Source organism: Lampetra planeri, chromosome 6 (assembly GCF_965212315.1).
Source record: "Lampetra planeri chromosome 6, kcLamPlan1.2.h2, whole genome shotgun sequence".
NCBI classification, from domain to species: Eukaryota; Metazoa; Chordata; class Hyperoartia; order Petromyzontiformes; family Petromyzontidae; genus Lampetra; species Lampetra planeri.
The window spans coordinates 9,550,905-9,571,949 of NC_136112.1; the positions used below are offsets into that span (position 1 = coordinate 9,550,905).

The window sequence follows — 21,045 nt, forward strand, 5'->3', positions numbered from 1 at the left end:
GTAATACGGTAGGGCACTGAAGGGGGTGGACAGGTATGGATAGCATCGCATTAAAGCTCTGGACGGCAGTCATGTTGGGCGGTTGTGTTTTTTCTCTCTCTCGCAGACCCTGACCAGTTTAGGTTTCACCTTTTTGTTTCTTTCACAATGTAAATGAGGGGTATCGCGTGCATCGGTCAAATGCGTGCACGCGTGGCAACGTTTGATGATCGTCCCACAAAGACGAGACTCAACTTTCAAAACAGCTGCCCTACGCCCAAAATTGCTTATAAATTACTTAACACAATTGGCTTCTCGCGATTAAACATTTAAACGGTGCTGTCACCCCGACAAAAGAATGTCCGTATCGTGTTGCCAGCAGGGGATATTGGTTGTAACCGTGCCGTACTATACACGGAGAAGTTCCTTCATGAACAATAAATAATTGCGATGCAGTACGAATTGAGGTTCCCAATAACTAAGTGCACAAGTTGGATTTGTGAAACACACAAATAATGACGCACATTCCATATTCATCGTTAACACCGTGGAGCTAATGTGCTTTATAAACAGGGTGAGCAGACGTACGGGTGGATGATGTGACTGGGAGACAGAAAAAAGCTACAGGATGGTTGTACAACATGCATGTTGAACTTCTTTCGCGCCGTACGTTGTCAACCGTGCCAATCGGAGGGCTGGGGGGAAGAAGGTTGGATGGTGTTGTGGGCAGATATTCGAGAGCGATGTTAATTCCAACTGCGTTGATGCGTTAAACAGGTGCTAGCTACTACAGTGAAAGACAGAGGTGTGTACGGCTGTGGAGGCTAAAACGCAGTGCCGGATTATAACATATGCCTGTAGCGTATGTTACAAAGGGGTCCTAAATAACAAACACATACATATAACATGTTTTACTTGCATAGTAAAGTAATTGTATTTTTTTTAAATTTGCTATACAGCCAGATAATACGATTAATCGCAAAGCTTAAACAGCCAGTCGTTCATACAAGTCGAAGACGGTATAGTACTATAGTAATAGAGCATGTGCAGAATCGCTCAACCGGAATTGATAGCTTGAAAGCATTTAGCGCGGGGCCCTTGAAAGTGCGGCGCCCGTAGCATATGCAGCTACTTTTGCTACGAGGAGGATAATCCAGCACTGCTAAGGCTATTGCTGACTGCTGCTGCTGCTGAAGGAGTGGGGTGCAGGGATATGAGAGCAGACGTTGGGTTTGATGAACATTGGCAAACACGGATGAAAGAGCGGCTTCCCAGGCAGCGGCGTGGTTGGCATGGGCCGCAGTACAAGGAATTAAATCCCACCCCCCCCCCTTCACAGGGCGGCCCCTGATCCCCTTGCAGTCCATGGATCTCAGCACCTGCACACTTCGATAGCTGTGCCATTGTTCCAGGGTTTTGTTCGGTGGCGGCGGTGGGGGGACAATAGAGTTGGCGACGTGACGCTGAGATAGCGGACAGTGACGAACGAGGGTGAGGTGTGAGTTTAGATTCGTGTTGGGTGGGGGATGAGGGAAGGTGGGGCGGGGTGGTGCTTGTATCTGACAGCGTTAGTCATCTCCATCTCCAATTCCACCTCCAACCCCTGACGGGTACAAGCAGAATGCAGACGTCCCAGCCAACGCAGAGCCAAACGCAGCCCTCCTCCCCATAGCCACCCCTCCCCTCCATGTGAAATCCGCCCCCCCCCCTTATCAAGCGGCGTAGAGCAGCCAGTCCCCGTGGTGCGCACATCCTCTTGACGCTCCACAACCCCACTCGCCCTCTTTGAGTTCCCGAGCCACGCACTTTTTGGTCTCGCAAAAAAACCCAACAACTCCACCATCGGGTCCACTCATACAGCCAAAGGCAACGACAGTCCCAGTGTAGCAGCAGCAGCAACAACAACAACCCCATCTGCGAGGTCTTCCGCTGCCCCTGCTAGAAGGACACTCTCGCACGCTCACAAGTCCCAACGCCGGTTTGCGACGCAGAGGTCCGTGCCCAGGATGTCTCCTTCGCTGGTGCTGCCACTCGCGCTGCTGCTGCTGCTGGGGTCGGCAGCTCCCGTGCGTGCGGACGAAGACGGCTCTGGCTCCGGGGATGGCTCTGGCTGGGACGTGGCCCCGCTGCTGTGCCTGCCGCCCGCTCGGTGGGACGGCGTGCTGGGGCTGTGCGTGACCGACGACAAGGGCGACTGGTCCCTTGGGAAGGCACCCATGTTGCTGCCCGGTAATGAGTTTGTGTGTCTCTCTCTCTGCGCGCGTGCGTGCGTGTGCGTGCGTAAGTTCGTCTGAGCGCACGATTGTTAGTCTGAGAGTTTCTTATCGCGCACTAATTACACGCAGTGAGCCCTTTGGATACGACACTGTTTTATGTCTCTGGCAAAACTGGCTCCGGCAAGGATCCCGACCACGAGCTGGTAACGCGTTCCAGGTCTGCGCGCACAGCACAGGTTTATACTGCTGTGACAATAACGATGGTAAATGTGCCCCCGTTAATTATGCCATTTCTTGAGCCAGGAAAGCCTCGGCGAGTATCGAGGCTCTCTTCTTTTTCAGCTCAGTCCCGAATTACTGGGCTGTTTGGCCAATTCAATTCGTGAGTGGCATCGTTGGAGGAGCCCGGAATACCTGGAGAAGATACACAATGCACACGGGTGGATAACACTCAAAGTTACATACGGGTAGATGAGAGAATCCACGTGCTACCATCTCCTTGTGGCCTAGTTTCACTCGTTTTCTGTGTGATCGACCAACCATTATCTCCAAAGTATTGGTCTACAGGTGTGCACCACCATTCCAACAAAATGGAAATGCAACTTCCTACCCCACCCCCGCCACCCAAATAATCCTGTCGCCCGTATCATTTCGATGAGCAATATGTAATGTTTACTTTTAATAGCGTCATTCATTTCATAGCATCTCAACGCTGATGGACTAACAGACAAGCCGGAAGGAAACCAGGCGGTGAGCCAGAGCTAACAATTGCCCAAAGCCCTGCAGCCCTCTCTGTATTAAGATGTTCTCAGCCGATTAATGAGTGTTTAGGCATGTGGGAGAAAACAGAAGCAATCCGAGAAAACCCGCGCGTGCGTGGAGGTAGCACTTTATACCCCATGCAGAATGTACAGATGATATTAGTCTGCACTTTGTTTGTAACGTCTTCTCCTGGTAAAGCCAGGATATGGCATCTCGACGCACCACGGGATGGAAGTTTTACACCGTTTGTGTCACTCCACCAACTCTCGCTGCCCTCACAGTTCCAGATTACAGGCATGCGTCACCACTGTCCGGTTGATACATATACACACACCGAGTTTTCTAGTTCGCTGTCCGACAAGAGTGTGAAGCTCTGTGTTCATGCACGAGTCCTTTAATCCGATAGAAAATTGAGCTGTGTGTATATGCCCTTTCTGTATACTTCCCTTGATGGGTCTGAGCCTACTTAAGCCTTTTTGAGACTGATGATGACCGATCTCTTTTTCTCTCTCTCTCTCTCAAATAAGAGGCTGGTGTGCCCTAAATTGTCACGCATATTCATTAGACGTGTCTCGTTGTATACATTCATAGATTCTGAAGCATCGAATCCAGGCCCAGCCTCCAGCTCCTCTTGGGGTGGGGGGTGAGGGCCGGGGGGGGGGGCAGTCAAATTACACAAAAGTATTGTGTGGGGGGCACCATGACGGTGACACACTGTGTCACCGTCATGGTGCCTGAAGGATTATCACGGTTGGATATGTACGGCGTGAAAGAAGTTCAACATACATTTGGCGGCGGAGGGCTCAATCCAGCACAACCCTAACAGAGGCCCTGATCAAAAATTGCCTGTGTAAACTTCATTTATTTATGTTGTACTTGCCTACATCTGCAGCCACGAGTGGCCGTTACATTTACCACAATAATTTTTTAAATTATTATTTAACCGGGACCCTGAATCGCAACAATTGGTCCAATTGCTGGGGCAGGGATGCAAGGTATACCACCGGTATTCATGATTCTCAAGCCACCTTACTACATATGTCGTCAAAATATGTATTTGAATATCACAGTAGGGCTCACTGTCAGTGCGCGAGTGATGTCACCAATTTGACATATTCAAAGTATGGAGTTCCATCGCAATAACATTTCTAAAGTGCAACACGAAAGTGCGTGAATGCACAGTCTAAGTGTGCAGTAGCCTTTAGAGGAGAGTTGCTTGTTTTGTTTGGGTGAACTCATCCAAGCGCCGCCTGTGGGATGAGGTCGTGGGTTCCAGCCTGACCCTGACGGTGCCTGATGTATATTTGGAGTTCGCGAGTAATATCTCCACGTGGTCGTTTGGATTTTCCTCCAGGTCCTCTGGTTTTGCCCTCCACATTTAAAAACTTGCGTTTACATTCTTTGGCTGCTTCTATAAATTTGTACCTGTGCTGGTGATGATATTGGCCAATTCGATGTACGATCACGTGTGGCCAAGTCACCTCTGAAAAGAGCTCATAGCTCAGTGGGTTTTACCTGGTTAATACAGTAGTTTTAGTTTAGACTTATGGGAGTAATGTTGCAGCTATGAAAATACATGTACTTGTATCTCTAGATTTGTTTTTATTTCATTTGTGTCACAATTTATTTTCAAATCTATTAAACAGACCAAAGATTGGAAAAATATGACAAACTATGCCAACATAAGCGGCTACAAGTTTGAGTGATTTTAAAAGTAATAATTTGGCATCTAACGATGTCATTGAGCTGCAACCTGTAGATCTAATTTTGGTGCCAGAAATGTTCTCACGACTTGAGAATTTGCGTTGGCTGGCTTCTCTGTTCCCTAGCCTCTAAGCTATCAACTTTACAGATGTTTATAACAACCTGTTCATTTATCCAAAGTTCACCTGATAATAAACTCCACCCATAGCAAGCAGCGTCAGCATTTTGTTTCGTGGTACAGGGTCTTGAATTAAAGTCAAAGTAAAGCCATGAGGCGTGGGTTCGAAACAAAAACAGCATCAACAAGAGGAAAACAAACGGGAAGAACAATAACATCTACACGAATCATCGATAAGTCTATAGCCCTTTATCTTTCCACTGCTGGATGAAGGCCTCGTCATGCCATGTCGGTCATTGGGGTCGTTTGACTGTGCTCTACTTGATGAATGGTGGGGTAAGTGGATTGAACTGGTTCAGCTGATAGCCTTGCCCGGGAGTCGAACCGAGGTTGCTCACGGGGTAGTGCAAGAGCACTTTGTCAGCACTGTACCCTGTAATTATCAAGATGCAAAAGAATGCTGGAGACCTTTGAGGCATTGAGAACGGCTTTGAGAGACCAGCTGGTGAGCCCCACTCACTCCACCCTGCTCCACCCTGCTCCACCCACTCCACCCACTCCAACCGCCTGACCCGTTCTCCTTAGTCCATCCGCTCCACTCACTCCACCAACTCCACCCGATCCACCCACTTCACTCACGAGACCCGCTTCACTCGCTCCACTTGCTCTGCTCACTCCGCTCGCTCCACCCGCTCCACCCAGTTCACTGACTCCACCCGCTTCACTCACTCACTCCACCTGCTCCCCCACGTCTACCCTATTATGAACTGCTATGTCGGCTGATGTCATGTTGCCAATGTGTACAAAGGTATACATTATATTTCCAGCCCACCGTTTTGGGGGTCGTGTGACCATACTCCAACACGCTGGTCAGTGCAGGTTGGTGAATGGGGTGCCCAGGACCATTTCAGATATCACTAGCCAATGATGTTAGGCGTGACACACAACTTAGAAGACCGTGCTCTCGATATAATGGATGGATCCGAAAAATGGACACTGACAAAAAAAATTGACAAAAGCTGAAAAGTAAGCAGTAAACAATACTTAGAATTACGTTGAGGGACAGAGGAGCAACATGGATCAGGAATCAAATAGGAATCGTAAATGTATTGACTTTGGAAAGTAGATTCGGGGATGGCATTTTGCATGGCATCCCAAAGGAGGTAACATGACCAAAAGAGCAACAAAGATGGAACAATGCGGTCGTTTCATGCGCATGAGTAAAGATGCATTGTGGCAGCATAGGACTCTGAGGAATGGAAAAGGCGTTGGGAGGCCTTCATCCAGAAATTGATAGATAATGGCAGTTGTTGACGCGTGATGAATATGCTGATATTGCAAGGTGCATTGGAGTGGGACCTCGCTAAGTGATGTAATACATTACAAATGTGACTTATCATTTATCATTGTGCTAACATACAGCTGGAAATAGATGGTCATGTTTGTTAACATGACGTTTTATAAACAGTATATATATACCAGCAACATCCATTAAGAAAGTATTCCCAACCCCTGAGTGAACAATGATTTATTACAAAAAAACACTACTCGAGAAAAGATAATTGGGCAGTGATAGAGAACAAGAGACTGCTGACCATGGCCGCTTTGCCGGTAGGTGGGACCATCAAAGATGGCAAGTTGATCCGTCTCCTGGCGTCGGCAGATATCATTCATCATGACCGCGGCAAACGCCGCCTGTGGGATGAGCCTGCCACTCAGCACTCCCGAACCGTCGGTGAATTATCAAGTGGAGGCGGGGGCTTGGGAAATGTCACCACGCAGCCGCTCATCCACTCCCCTGAACCACCGACGAGAGGCTGCGGATGGCACATCATTACTTACGCTACATTATCTACATTACAAGGTCGCACCCATTACACACAAAGTGCTTGCCACAAATGAACCCCAACACCTTGCCAGTCTCGTCAAGGAGCATACACCGTCATGCGCGCTTTCAGATTCGCTTCTGCAGCCTTCTAGAACACTCTGCCTGCCGATGATAGGAAGTCACTGGAGCTATGCAATTTTAAATATAGATTGAAAACTAATTTCTTTCTAACTGTTTTTGTGTTTAGTTTGTTGTATTTTCTCTCTGCACTTCTGATTAGCACCCCCCCCACCTCATTCCATAGGTGGGGTAGGTGTCTTTAAACATCAGTGTGTCCTCAACACCTGTGCCTTTAACATACCGCCCAGGGGATGTTCCACCGCCCCATACTACAGTACTGTTTAGGTATTCTGAAGGGGGCTTTGCCTTTTTTTTAAAAATACCTGATTGACGTGCCCAATCAGTACTGGATCCAGTATGTATCTACTCAAGCTGTCGTCAGTGTTACCCTTGTGGTAGCTCGTCCTCTTATGAGGGTATCCCGTTGCAAACTTTACTGTCAGGCTTCACCGCCTGACGGTGCAAGGGGCCTGGACACTGTGGATCTGCTTTGGGAGGGAGGCTGCCTTATCAGTAGGTGTATAGTCTGGACTCATCACTTGTGCCGCTTTTAAACGCGCCTTTAGATTATTTGACTGTTCTTCTTGGTTCTTTCGGTAAAGTCACGTAGAAGGGAAGTAATAAAATAATAAAATAATAAATATAATAAAATAATTATTTGTGAGATTTTTATTATTGTTTTTATTTGTATTATTTAATTATTTGTGAGAATTATTTAATTATGTTTTATTTTTATTATTTTATTACTTCCCTTCTACGTGACTTTACCGAAAGAACCAAAAAGATGAATACCTGCAGTCACGAAAGCTTTAAATCGAAATTAATTGACTGCTCTAAATTCCCACATGAGAAGCCACATCGACGAGCTATCATGTGTGGCGGGGTCGCTCCTGAAAAAGAGCTTCATAGCTCAGTGGGCCTAGCCTGGTGAAATAAAATAAATACTTTAAATAGTTTAATTTACATTTGTGAGGGCGCTGGTGAGGCTACTCTTTGTGAAGAGAGTGGCCTTCGGCTGTAGGTGCGCTGACCGTTCTACAGCAATTAACTCCGGTAAAATGTACTTATCTCTTTATTCTAAATAAATATTATAGAAAAAAAGAAAAGGGATTACTCTTTCCGGCAATAATACAGGTGTTAAAATGTTCAAACACCAAATGGATACCCACGCTTGTGGTAAAACATGCAAACATAGGTGCTTTGATAATTATATATGCATTGTCTTTGTAACTGATTTGCCTACACCAGAGACGGCCTCCTTTATGGCCTTGCCTCACCCGTGTTAGACCAGAGGACGCCAAAAGGCAAACAGCATAAAAGCGATGCTAACATCACGGCATTAAAAGCTCAGGTTGAGCAGTAGTATCTATGGGAACATTTTTGCCAGTATCAAAATGATGAACGAAGAATAGGCTTTACTTTATGCGGCAATAATACAGGAGGCGTTAAAGATGTTCAAACACAAAATAGACACCTATCGGAATGTGTTAAGTCTACATTAACTGCTCATGCTTGTGCTAAAATATGCCAAGAAATGTGCTTTGATATTTGCATTGTCCTTGAAACTGTTTGCTGGTAAGGGTTAAAGCCCATTCTTTTTTTTCCATTATTTTTGCTACTGGCAAAAAATGGTCCCTAAAATAAATATGTTTAAAAATAATGTTAATTTATCTGCTGCAGATTAAAGGAAGGACATCACTTCAAAATATCCATAGTTAAATGTTCACATCAGCAACATCCAGGGTATTAACAGTAGAATCACGTCTGTTCATCTTCCCTTAGAAGCAACGAAAACCTCGTCTCCTGTTGCTAACAGAAACTCAAATTTCACCATCACCTGACCTCACACTTTAATGTTGCCTGCCAACATTAATGTTGCCTGCCTTGGTCACTCTTTCCGGTTCAAAGGTGGAGTTTGTCTCTATTTCCCACCGCCCACAGCTTGAGATCTATTCCACTGGTTTCGATCTTATGTGATCTAGTTTTTCTACTTTCCTCCAATAAAATAATTTGCTTACTTTTTTGCTGACACAAATGTAAACAATCACATATAATTATTCTCTAATCTTGCTTCACCATCACTTGCAGTCATCATTACTTAGGTATCATCAGTATGGGTGCCTTCAAGCGTACTCTACAGGTGACCTGTCGGCTGATCTAACTCAAGTTTGGGGCTCAAGCATTTAATATTTTGGAAAGTCTATGATCGTAGTCTTTGGCATTTCGAAAGCATTTAATCATTCCTGGCATCACACACTATTTTTTGTAACTATTTTTATTTATTTAATTTCCCCAGGTAAGGCTCACTGCGCTATTAAGCTCCTTTTCAGAAGCGACCTGGCCACAAATCAGAGCTCAACGAAGTGGCTCATCACGTGGAAATGTATAGCAGCCAAATACTACAAACGCATGTTTGAAAATGTGGAGGGGAAAAACGGAGAAGCCGGAGAAAAATTCAAATGACCACGGAGAGAACATGCAAGCTCCAAATAAACAGGCGTCAGGATTGGGATTGAACCCACGGCCTCCTGTATATCAGGCGAGGTAATTAACATCTCGCCACCACGACACTATCTTGCCATCGCGGTACACTATTTGACAAGCTACCATCGTTTAGCATCCACTATAACCAGAAAACCTGGATTTCTCGCTTCCTAACTGATGGGTCAATATATACTGCAGTTGATGGTAGCCACTTGGATGCTTTCACCATTTAACTCTGGCGTTTCTCAAGGCTCTCTTTTGTGTACAACATTATCCTCTTTATTAAGGACCTAATATCCTCCACCCACAATACAATCCACTAAGAGCCTTCTGCAGGCAGGCTCCGAGATTGTGGAATCAGTTTCCTCAGTCCATTAGGGATTCTGAGTCTGTTTAACTCTTTAAATCACGTCTTTCCCCGTAACTTAATATAAAAAAGAAAACTATTGTTGTCCGATTCGATTACTCTGTAATAATTATTATTATTCACTTTCATCAGAATACTTATTGGAATTGCGAGTGTAGTTATTGATATTAACGCTATTATCAGCTTAGATTTTAACCATACTTGTGAGTAGAGTTTTATGTTTTACGGACAGCACTTTGAGATACTTCAATATGAAAGGTGCTTTATAAAATAGAGGTTACTATTTTCATAATTTGTAGATGACAGTTCAAGTCATACATCATATTAGTTTAAATCACAAGTTGAATATAATAGACATTGAATTTCCCAACATGCAGATACTCCGTAATCAAACAGCACTGACTTGAATATAGTTATTGATGGGGGTGACCAAAACCTGGCCACGTTCAACTCATGATGATATCACATTTAAAGACTGGTCATTCCACATTATTATAATTAATCAATACATTATATGTTATTTAAATACTAGTGTTACATTTAGGCTAATAGAGAAAACACAAACCTCTGCCAATTAAATAAAATATATATAAGATAACAAAATGGGACGAAATTTGTTTCATTATTGGATTAAATTCCCAGCCCAAATCATGACAAATGGAGCATTGTGGGTGGTGACACTTACAAGTCTGCTCCCAGTATCTACTGCCTCCCTCTCTGTGCCTCCCTCGCCCTGCACCCAGTCTCGCTCTTGTTCATGTTTCCTTCTTGCTCCCCTTCACTGGAACAAAAACTCCCACGGAATATAATACAATCATCTTCACTAACATGCTTCCGTTCCTCCCTTAAAAAAAACCCCTGCTACTGCTACTCCTTGCCAACGCCCCCCAACTACGACCGGGCTTATCCCCCAACCCCTGTCATCACCTTTACCCCTTTCACTACCCCTACCACTATCCATACCACTACCCCAACCCCTATCATAACCTTTACCCCTATCACTACCCCTACCACTACCCGAACCCCTATCATCACCTTTACCCCTATCACTACGCCTACCCCAACCCCTATCATGACCCCTACGCCAACCCTCCTTATCCACTCCCACTTGTCCTCCTGTCACCATAACTATATCACCACTTATAATAACGCCACTCTTTATTTTAACCACTTGCATCTTACGTACATTTTTTTCAAAAAATGTTAAGCACCTCGGACTTAGGCGCCGTATAAATCTATTTAAGATAAGATAAGACCCTGTATTGTGGGGACTTTTATACTTGAACCATCTAAATGTGATAAACCGTGGTTATAGACTACAAGAGCGTACCGTGAAAATAATGAAACCCATTACTATTTGAGTCAAGAGACATAAAAGTGAAGAAGATAAATCGCTTTGTATTCAAACGACTCGGTACAAAAATTACCCGCAGGGGCATTGCAGGATGGCGAGGCTCCACTGATGGCATCCTTGTTGGGTTTTGCCGGAGGTTATTTTTCAAATGTGAAACAGTTACTACGATTACTTCAAGAAAAAAAAACTGGACTAAACTGAACTTAGATCAATCTAGATTTGAAGTTTTCGTGACTGCAGGGATCCATACTCTTTGGTTCTTTCGGTAAAGTCACACACATTCCCCCTTGAACATCTATGATGTAAATAATGTCTGGCTTCTATAAAATGTAACTTAAGTGAATATTATAGGTTACTAATTTGGGGAGTGGTGGCGCTAGTGAATTGTACACTGTGGTATTAACTCACCAACCTGAGTTCAACCACAGCTATCATCAGTGGCCCAGCGATTTACAAACTGGTCCTGCCCTTGCCCCTACCTACTGGTCAGCATTGTGAAACATATTCAAAACAATCCCCATCACCAGCAATGGTGACAGGAGACCTTCATCCAACAGTGGAATAATTAATATTGCAGAAGGAGTTTATTTCACCAACTTTCAAAACATTCAAACCAGAATTCAATTTCACTTTTCATGACACAATCAAAAATCGTCTTTCCATCTTAACAGTGGCCCATTCACAAGCACTCCCATCAATTGTGAAAAATAAGATCAAAGTTTTCAATTCTGCTCTCTTGTCATTCAATTCTCAGTGTGTTTCCTTGCCACGTCTAGACACTCATGATGGATCACAAGTGCATTAAAAATACAGAAATATTATCTAGTTATATCGTTATATGTAAGACGGGCACCCTGCCATGGGAATGTGGACTTTCCATGACAGGCTCAGAGCTGCCGATGGAGGTGAGCGGCCCCCCCTCGCCCCCGTTGCTCGATTGAACAGGGATTACTTGTGGCCTAGTTACGTTGCATGGCTGTGTGGTGGTCATCAGAAGGCAGCCAAATCCGTCCGTTGTTGTACCATACTTCTGTGCTCTCTGCACCAGTGCAGGGCACCTCCCTTGCCAACCCACTGGACCGGCGTTGTGAAGTATGGTCAAGCAACTGCTGCAACTCGCACAACGTGGCGAGGTCCTCGTGCAGCAGTGGATTGACAAAAACGGCTGGACATGGTCGCAGATCAGCACACGAAATGGAAAGCATCGCGAAGCTTCTGTGACAAACCGTGACAGTGGCCGGTCCATCTACGTTCGGGATAGGCAACCTGCGGCTCCGGAGCCTCCATGCGGCTCATTCACATCACCTAGAAAATATATTGAGGGTTTTTCTTTGTTTTACCGAATTTAAAAGAAAAAAAATGGCCCTTGTTATGTTGGTTGCCGACCCCTGCTCTATATGCAATCAACATCAGTCTGGGTCTATACAGCTGTGGAGGTATGTTTAAAAAGCAATTAAAGTCGTTATTGTGGGCAAGAAACCTCCCTCCCGTAGCTTTATTTACAGTGCTTGCCCCTTGGCCAATATCCCACGTGTCAGTGGGGTTTTGACTTTAGACCCTGACCCGCCGTAGTTGCTGCACGGCAAGGGGACCTCCAATTGAACGGTGCGTCTAAAATTTCGATGTAAAGCTTTCGTGACTGCAGGGATTCATCTTCTTGGTTCTTTCGGTAAAGTCACGTGACTTTACCGAAAGAATCAAGAAAACGGTGCATCTCTTCGGCAATGCTGCCGAGTTGGCGAGAGACCGCGTATATCATAGCCTGCGAGCACAGTCCTACGTGCACAGATGAAACACAGCATTCTCACCAAGGATGTGACAGTGCCCTCGACTGGAGGCGTGCTGTTTGTCCTCTCACTGCTTCCCCCACCACACATTGCTGGTGCAGGTGACAATGCAGCTGCTACCTTTGTGCAAGCTTCCTTCAAGAAAACTCCACCCTGGTGGTTGTCGTTGCGCCAGAGGGAGTTTTTTTTCATAAAGCATTGCACATTAGGCGTATCCTTATTACAGACGTCTACGTAAATCCATAAGTCATTTGAGTTTAATGTGATCGACACACCTGAAAGGCATTTCCTGTAAAAACAGCGGAAGGAATGTTTCCATCTGATGGGCAGGATGTCGTGGGGTGTCTGTGTGCGTTAGCGCTGTTGTCATCAGGATGCACTCTGAATGGCCAAATATGGTCAAGATTTGAATACTGGTCGGACACATTATATAAATAGTATATTAAAGTAAATGGCAAATTGTTCATGTTCTATCCACTGCTGGATGGAGTCCTCCCCATGTCGTCACCACTCCCCAAGGCTCTGCGATACAACAGTCTATTTTGTTCACCATATTCAACTCATCACGTCACTCCATCTCATCCTCTTAGGCAAGATCCCTCCCCTGGTTTCCACTCTGTCACCAGTCTCGTCCATCGGCCGTCATTCCTATTAACGATGTTTCCCACCCAAGTACTCTTTGGTTTTTTAGGTAAAGTCACGTAGGTAAAAATGTAAAATAGATTAACTCACGATGTTTCGGAAGCAACACAAGCCTCCGTCATCAATGATGACGAAGGCTTGTGATTTTACCGAAAAAACCAAAGACTATGAATCCTTGCAGTCACGAAAACTTCAAATCTAGAATCCCACCCAAGTCACTATTACGTCTCTGATTTGTATTTCTCTGATCGAGGGGATTCCCTTTTCTGCCTCTCAGTGTGATTTCCGGCTTGCATCTCTCCAGGTTTGTTTTTGTAAGAATCACCATTTGAGCCCCTTTTTATGATCCAATTGTCACAGCAGGTATTATCTATGCACTGATTTAAAAAAAGGGGTATTGTGTGTTGCTTTTCATTGACAAATTCACTCCAGCCAGCTCTCCCAAGTGGCTTTATATTTCATTGTTTTGCTCTCAATCCATCTTCAATCATTGACCAAGGTACACAAATGCAGTTTGTTTACACTTATTTCCATCCAACAGTTGTTAGTTTATTTGTTCGGTGAATCTGTTGTCCATGACTCGTTAACGTATTTTTCCTGTTCAATTATTTCCTGTGGTTAATATACATTGGTTGCTGTAACGACTGTCGTCGGGGTATCCGAGTTGCTTCATACCATCTCAATTTGTGTTGGTCTTAATTTTCAGCAATTAAATTTTCTGTAAATATCTTCAAACGTCGCTGTGAAAAAAGCCTTTGCCAGAGTCTCCTTGCGTTACTCTTCGGTGTGTTTTTATTTGTGTTGCTTTGTGTAATGTCAGTATAATCATTGCATCTTTTATAAAGCCTTTTTCATTTAGAATTTCCTACGTATTTTATTGAGGCCTTGGTTTGTAAGAGCCTGGATGACTTGCATCGGTTGCCACTGAATCAAATACCTCTAAATGTTTGATCACAAAAATGTGTTTGTCCAACGTCAGGTTCAGATAGTAACCCCTTAAAAAATACGTAGCATGTTCGTATTGTATGGGAATGTTTCGTACTCTGTACTTTTTCTTGAGCATGGTAGGACGATTTCAACATTTCTATTGCACAAGAGGAATTTCCCTTTTCACTGCTACACGTAAATAATGTCTGGCTTCTATAAGATGTCACCCAGATATTACGTTGTGAAATTTATTGCGTGGGATGGTGGCTGTGTGTTAGTCATGGACGAGTGTACAGACAGTTATTTATTCAACGGAAAAATATAATCATGTAGTTCAACGCCTGAAACCCCAATTCACATTAAGATGTAACAATATGTTTGATGTATGCATAGTGTCTGTTACTTTAGTATTGTTGTTAACTTAGTTAAAGTACAATACTGTTATGTAATTTTTTATACAGCATTTAACTCAAGCATACTTTATTTTATTTTGTCATTCTATACAGTACTATTCGTATTATCTTAAAGATGTATATGTTCAAATATTTGGCTGACAACATTTAATTATTATTCATCACAATAAGGTTATTTCCATATAGCGCCTCTCTCACTTCCGTGAAAACACACACTGTGTAGTATGGGGGGAAAACCCCATACGGGTGGCAAAGCCAAATGTGTCATAACTAGACCCAGGGTGTATTGAAATTAACATATTTCAGGATAACAATGATACGGACATTTTTTTAAGTTTCGGAAGTTTAGAAATTCCGAAGTTTATTTACTAAGTGAAGCCCATTGAACTCTGCAGCCAGTAGACAACATTGTCAGCAAAGTGTCGCGTATTACAATCTGGATGCCAACTCATAATCCGATACAAGGCCGGAAACAGTAGCGCTTTATGCACGGGTTTAGCTTGGACAGTGATTTTCAAGCACCCTGTGGTGAGAGATTGCACGTTCCCCTGTGTTGCACATTCACCGGTAAATGACATCGGGCTTACTCACACAAGCTGCCATTTGTCTCGAATGCCCCCCTGTGTGTCTAGTCGTGCCCTTCCCCTCTGACTCGGTGGCTGACATGAGCTGGTTCGCACGGTTGAAAGGTTCATAGCTTTATTGGGCAGCTAAGTGCTCAGTGCAATTGGGTTTACTTGGGGGGGCATCATAGAGCCTGCGAAACACCGGGTGGCAAATGGAATTACTGTGTATTATAGTGTCCGCCGAAGCAAGCGGTAACTTCTATTCAATGATATTCACAATAGACTATGTATGTGAGAGGCTAAGGTGACAAAATTAGGGAAGTGTGCTTTTCGTTAAAAAGCCGAAGTATTCCCACACACAAATGGTGTAGTGTGGTGCTCATCCCTATACTTCCAATGAGCACAGTTGGTTACGTACGGTGCGAAATAAGTTCAGAATGAATGCATTTTAGTAGACATTTGGCATTGCTATTTCCCATGGCAGGGGCCATTCCCTCAATGGGATAACTCTTGCTGACATTCCACAAAGTAGTGCTGTATTAATCCAGAGAAAGCTGCGTAGAACCGGGATTTTACTCCAGAACTAGTGCCACAAGGCCCATAATAACAGTTGTGGTCAAGTCAGGGTAAGAAAAAAACATCTTAAACAATTAAATGCAACTTTGAATAGTGCATCGTGTACAGCTCGTCAAGATGAGTCGATTGCCGCATCGCCGACCATCAACAGACAAAATGACTGCATCACGGACATTATGCGATAGCCGGGGTACTATGGTACCCCGGGGTACCACCATAAAGTTAATTAATTCATGCCCATCTCCGATGCCTAATCTATACATTCAAATGATTCTGCCATCACTGACCAATCGGAACACTCCGCGGTGTCGGTCTGTCATCACTGAAGGTTACTTGGCCCGTTTAGCCCACCTCTCCAGTTGAACGGAGTAAAATTTTGCACCAGTCTGGAACATACTGCATGCTCATATCAACTAAGTGGGGTAGGTGGTGGGAAGGACTCTCATGTGAAGTCATAAATGAAATGTGTTAATTAGGTAGATGATTATTAGAAGTGGGGAATTTAAGGAATTTAGATGTTCCACTCCCTGGTGTTGGTCAGTCTTCATTGATTGGTTGGTGCATAGTGAGTGGTGAGAAAGCAGTGTCGAGTGAGTATCTTTCTCCAGGGAGTTGGAGATGTTGTCTGTTGAGTGGTGAGTGCCAGGTGAGTGGGGGGAGTTTTTGACATGAGTCAGGTGAGTGCAATGGTAATCCGTCTGTAGGAGGGGCTGCCCTCGAGTAAATAAAGCAGCTGCAATTACACTCGTAATAACACCGTTGTAGAATAGGTTTAATAAAGTAAAGCCGGGAGAGTGCATCTAAAATCCGAAAAGTATTTCTTCCTTACGCTGCATTGACGTTGACTCTGTAAGCGTGCCAAACAAAGTTTTGATACATTATCTTACTTTAAATCTATTTGAATTATTTCCACTGATGAATGCTGACAAGTCTTACCAACGTTTAAACCAAAAATAACAGAACCAAGCAGAACAAGTTTCAAAACAATGCAGTATCGTCAGAGCAGTTGGGGGTGTCTGTTGTTTTGATGTAAAATATAACTTTTGCTAGTATTGCAATAATAATCTTTACTGACATAATAGCAGGAATGTTTCTGCTCTTGCCAGGATGTTTGTACAAGAGCTACATAGCGAGGCAAATATTGAGTCGAAATTCTGCTAAGCATGCATGAATGCAAGCAATGGCATACTTTGTGTTTGTAATGCTCATTAGTAAGATTTACGGTTAAACTAAACTTTGCCTCGGGTTCGTAGTAATATGAAAGGCATGGGATTCCTGAATCTGATAGTTTATTCGACGCTGCTTCAACATGACACTGCATGGAGAGTATCTGATGATGGGGATAATAAACAAGGCATTACAACAGTCGCCACGCACACCTGGTAATTGTTAGACACGGAACAATTGGCGGTGGAGGGCCTCTAGGCGTCTCTTGACCTTCCCCCTACACTCACTCCTACAAGCCACAACGATGCGCATTTCATTATCCGTGTTTTTTTCCCATATAAATTCCTGCTAACCACGTGGAGACTCACAGATAAATGTGGCTAATAGGATGAATTTGCCATGCAGCTCCTGTTATCTGTGATAATGCACGCATAATAGGCGCGGTGGCTCACAGATAAATATGGCTTACAGGATGAATTTTCCATGCAGTTCTTAGGCGTGAGAATGTACGGATAATAGGATGAATTTAGCGATTGCGGCGAAACCAACGAATGTTTGACAAACGTGAATAATCAGATGGGTTTCCTGCACGTCTCCCAGTATCTGAATTTCGTGCTCACAGTAACCATGTCTGGGTGTGCCTCTTAGCCATGGATGCATGTGGATAATCGGATGTTTCTACATTGCTCTGATCCATGAAAAACGTGGTTAATGTGAATTTTGTGGATTGATTAGGGGATGTAGATACTAGGATTCACATATATTACCATGGATGAGAGTAGTTTAATTGGTGTTACAAAGAATATTTGACGGATGAACCCATAAAAATAACAAGCGTTGTATCTCATTTTCGACATCTATGTTTACGTTTTAGGATCCTTATTGTCTCTTGGCTTCATGTTGAGAAAATACGATGTCTAGATGCCACGTAAGACTGCTTTCCGTGAGGTGTTCAGGAGCTCACGGACTGGTAGTGAGTGTTCAATGTATTCCTTATTCACATTGCTTAGAAAAACGTGAATTACATAATGATACACTTGTTAAAATGAATACTGTTTCTCATGAACAATGTCACGTGTGAGCTTTCATTGCAACCGCACACCCGAGGAAAGAAAACGTTTGTGTCGTTATCATCATCAGCCACGATCAGTCCAATGCTGGAGGAATTCCTCCGCAAAACTATTGCGATGTATCTTCTTGGTTCTTTCGGTAAAGTCACGTAGAAGGGAAATAATAAAATAATACAAATAAAACACAATAAAATAATTCTCACGACGTTTCGGCCACAACGCAAGCAGCCGTCCTCAGGTGAAGAACAGGTCTGTTGGGAATATCCAAAAAACCCATCAGCCATTCAGACGCTGTATTCCCGACAGCCCTGTTCTTCACCTGAGGACGGCTGCTTGCGTTGTGGCCGAAACGTCGTGAGAATTATTTTATTATGTTTAATTTTTATTATTTTATTATTTCCCTTCTACGTGACTTTACCGAAAGAACCAAGAAGATGAATCCCTGCAGTCACGAAAGCTTTAAATCGAAATGTATTGTGATGTACCAATGCACCTAGCCCCCTACACACGAGCTGATTTCCATCGTTCCATATCCATGGTGGATGTAACTTGGCTGACACTCCATCATTATTCTCATCATTATTCTCATCATTATTACTCTTTGGTTCTTTCGGTAAAGTCACGTAGGCATAAAAATAAAATAAATCACGACGTTTCGGGCGCAACACAAGCCTCCGTCATCAGGTGGGAAAGCATGGCCTGCTGCTGATGCAGACTGTTTTAAAGGTTTGAAATGGGTGTAGCCCAAGGGTTATAAAGGAGTGGCTGGGTCTCGTGATGTTAATGTGATAAATTTGCATGTAACTAGTTACGGAAGTGGCTATATTAATGTAAGAGATTAGCATGATGTTAAAGTGAGGAATTAGCATGTAACTGTGCACGGAAGTAGCTATGATAATGTGAGTTTATCGAAAGAACCAAAGAGTATGGATTCCTGCAGTCACGAAAGCTTCAAATCATCATCATTATTCTCAACCGCGGGCCATTATCCCTTCAAGCACGTATCCTGCACTAGCCCACGTACTTTTACGAACGTAATTATGTTTTTGACTTGAGTTCTCCAAGCCATAGTAATGCCCTGAATTACCAATATTGTTTATGTTTTTCACGTGCTCAGTACCCCTCCAAGCACACGTTTTCTCGAATACAAAATTTCAAGCGAAGCATCGCGGAATGATTTCTAAACGACATCGTTCAAGACCTATTGGATGTGGAACATTGCCCACGCAAGGGCTTTCACGATTTATATATTATATATTTTAAAAAAAATCCTGCTTGTGCTATCGTGACCTTTGTATGTTGACAGAAGGTGCTTTATGTTTGACGAGATTATATGTGTGTGTGCCCGAGGTGCTTCATATCTCGGAATTTGTGCCAATGTAGCTTATCCACATGCTGTATGGCGAGGTTGCACAATGGCATGTCTACTTCACCGATTTATAGCAGCACGGTGTTTGCAAGCTGTGCAAAGTCAGTATTAATCCCAGGCAATCGGTGCTTTGGTTTAACAGTGACATCGTTGTGAAAGCTCAGAGTATTGGTTGACTGCTTACACATACTGGCCTCTTGTGTATTCAGTTGCTGAACGTTCACTTATATTACACATTCTAAGTAATTCCTTGTACCTATGACATTTAAGTTATATATAGCTTGGGTATTGCACCCTAGATTGCAACTGACCTCCCAAATCTGGAGTGGTTGTACCCATAGACACAATGTATCTCCAGTAGCATGGTGATGTATGAAACCTTTCGGTATTTTATTTTTATTTTCTTCCATATTTTAACCCAGCTTTGCTTTCGGCTTCATATCATGAGGCAAATAATCCATTTGGAAGGCTCACAGGGCAGTGCAATTACTGTGTTCGAGAACAGTCCCACAAAAGGATATATTGTTGCAAAACTACTTATGAGATCTCTGCGAACTACTTTATTCCATATACCAGGGGAGCACACTTTTGAAAACGTCCTGCTATGAGAGGAACGTTTGTCGTCGTGTGACATACTCACGTTTTGAATTGCTCGGGCTGGCATTTGACTAAATTCAGTGGAAGACTAAATGTCACGTGGTGATGGGTTATTAGTTCAGTCATTGGTGGCCAGGCTGAAAGCATCAACTTAACTCCACTTGAGAACCAAGTTTACTCATATGTGTCTCCCTAGACTTAAACGTAAGCTCTAAGCAGTTATCGATGCTCTGACCCTGCCAATCCACCCACCCCTGTAATCTCTTTCACCATTTATTTTTGCGTGCACCATCACCGAAGCCGTATTACATTGGCAGCGGTTAGAAGAAGGTATTATTGGTTACAAATGTTTTAAAAACATCCCTGTTATAGATTATATCTTGAGCTATTTTTTCACTACATCAAAGGCACTACAACATTGTCATTTTTTCAAACATCCATGCGCAAAGTATTAGTGTGTGGACTAGTGTGTGTAGGTATTTAAACACACATGCGATGACTTGCCTGTACGAACATAAGCGCATGTGTAAAGTCAAAAAGATCAAACCATTTGGTTTGGTTTGGTTTGACCGCTTAGGCAATTGTCCTTAGTGGGCACTTACACTTTTACAGCAGACGGTGGGAGTCCCAGAGGTATTGTCCTTACCACACGAGTTACCCTTGTCTATTGAATAAAAAAGAAAATATATTTCCCAATCATATTGCAACTGAGCTACTGGTGCCATGCCACGAGATAAATGATGAATTGAGAGCTCCCACAAAGCACCGCAGGCTTGCGTGATAGAGAATTACCCCGCAGAAAATGCAGGTTTCACAAAACGTCTTCTGAACGGTCTTCAAGTGATCTTTTCCTGTCCACACATGAAGAGACGCACTTTCAAATATGCCCTGCGATGGGAGAAATGTACGGCACATGACACTAAAAGCGATACACTTTGATTAATGATCAAAGTTGGAATTTAGCTAACTAAAGTAAAAACATTTTATTTTTTATCGTAG

The 21,045-nt window shown here is 43.5% G+C and overlaps 1 protein-coding gene across 1 annotated transcript in view; it reads left to right on the forward strand.

The window, feature by feature from the left end:
* The first annotated feature begins 1,565 nt into the window (after positions 1–1,565).
* The window catches only part of LOC144719519 (uncharacterized), a 44,544-nt gene continuing 25,064 nt past the window's right edge, over positions 1,566–21,045 (forward strand). The window contains exon 1 of the mRNA XM_078595516.1: positions 1,566–2,208. Coding sequence (XP_078451642.1) covers positions 1,986–2,208 — 223 coding nt within the window. The 5' untranslated portion in view covers positions 1,566–1,985. The remainder of the gene's footprint in view (positions 2,209–21,045) is intronic.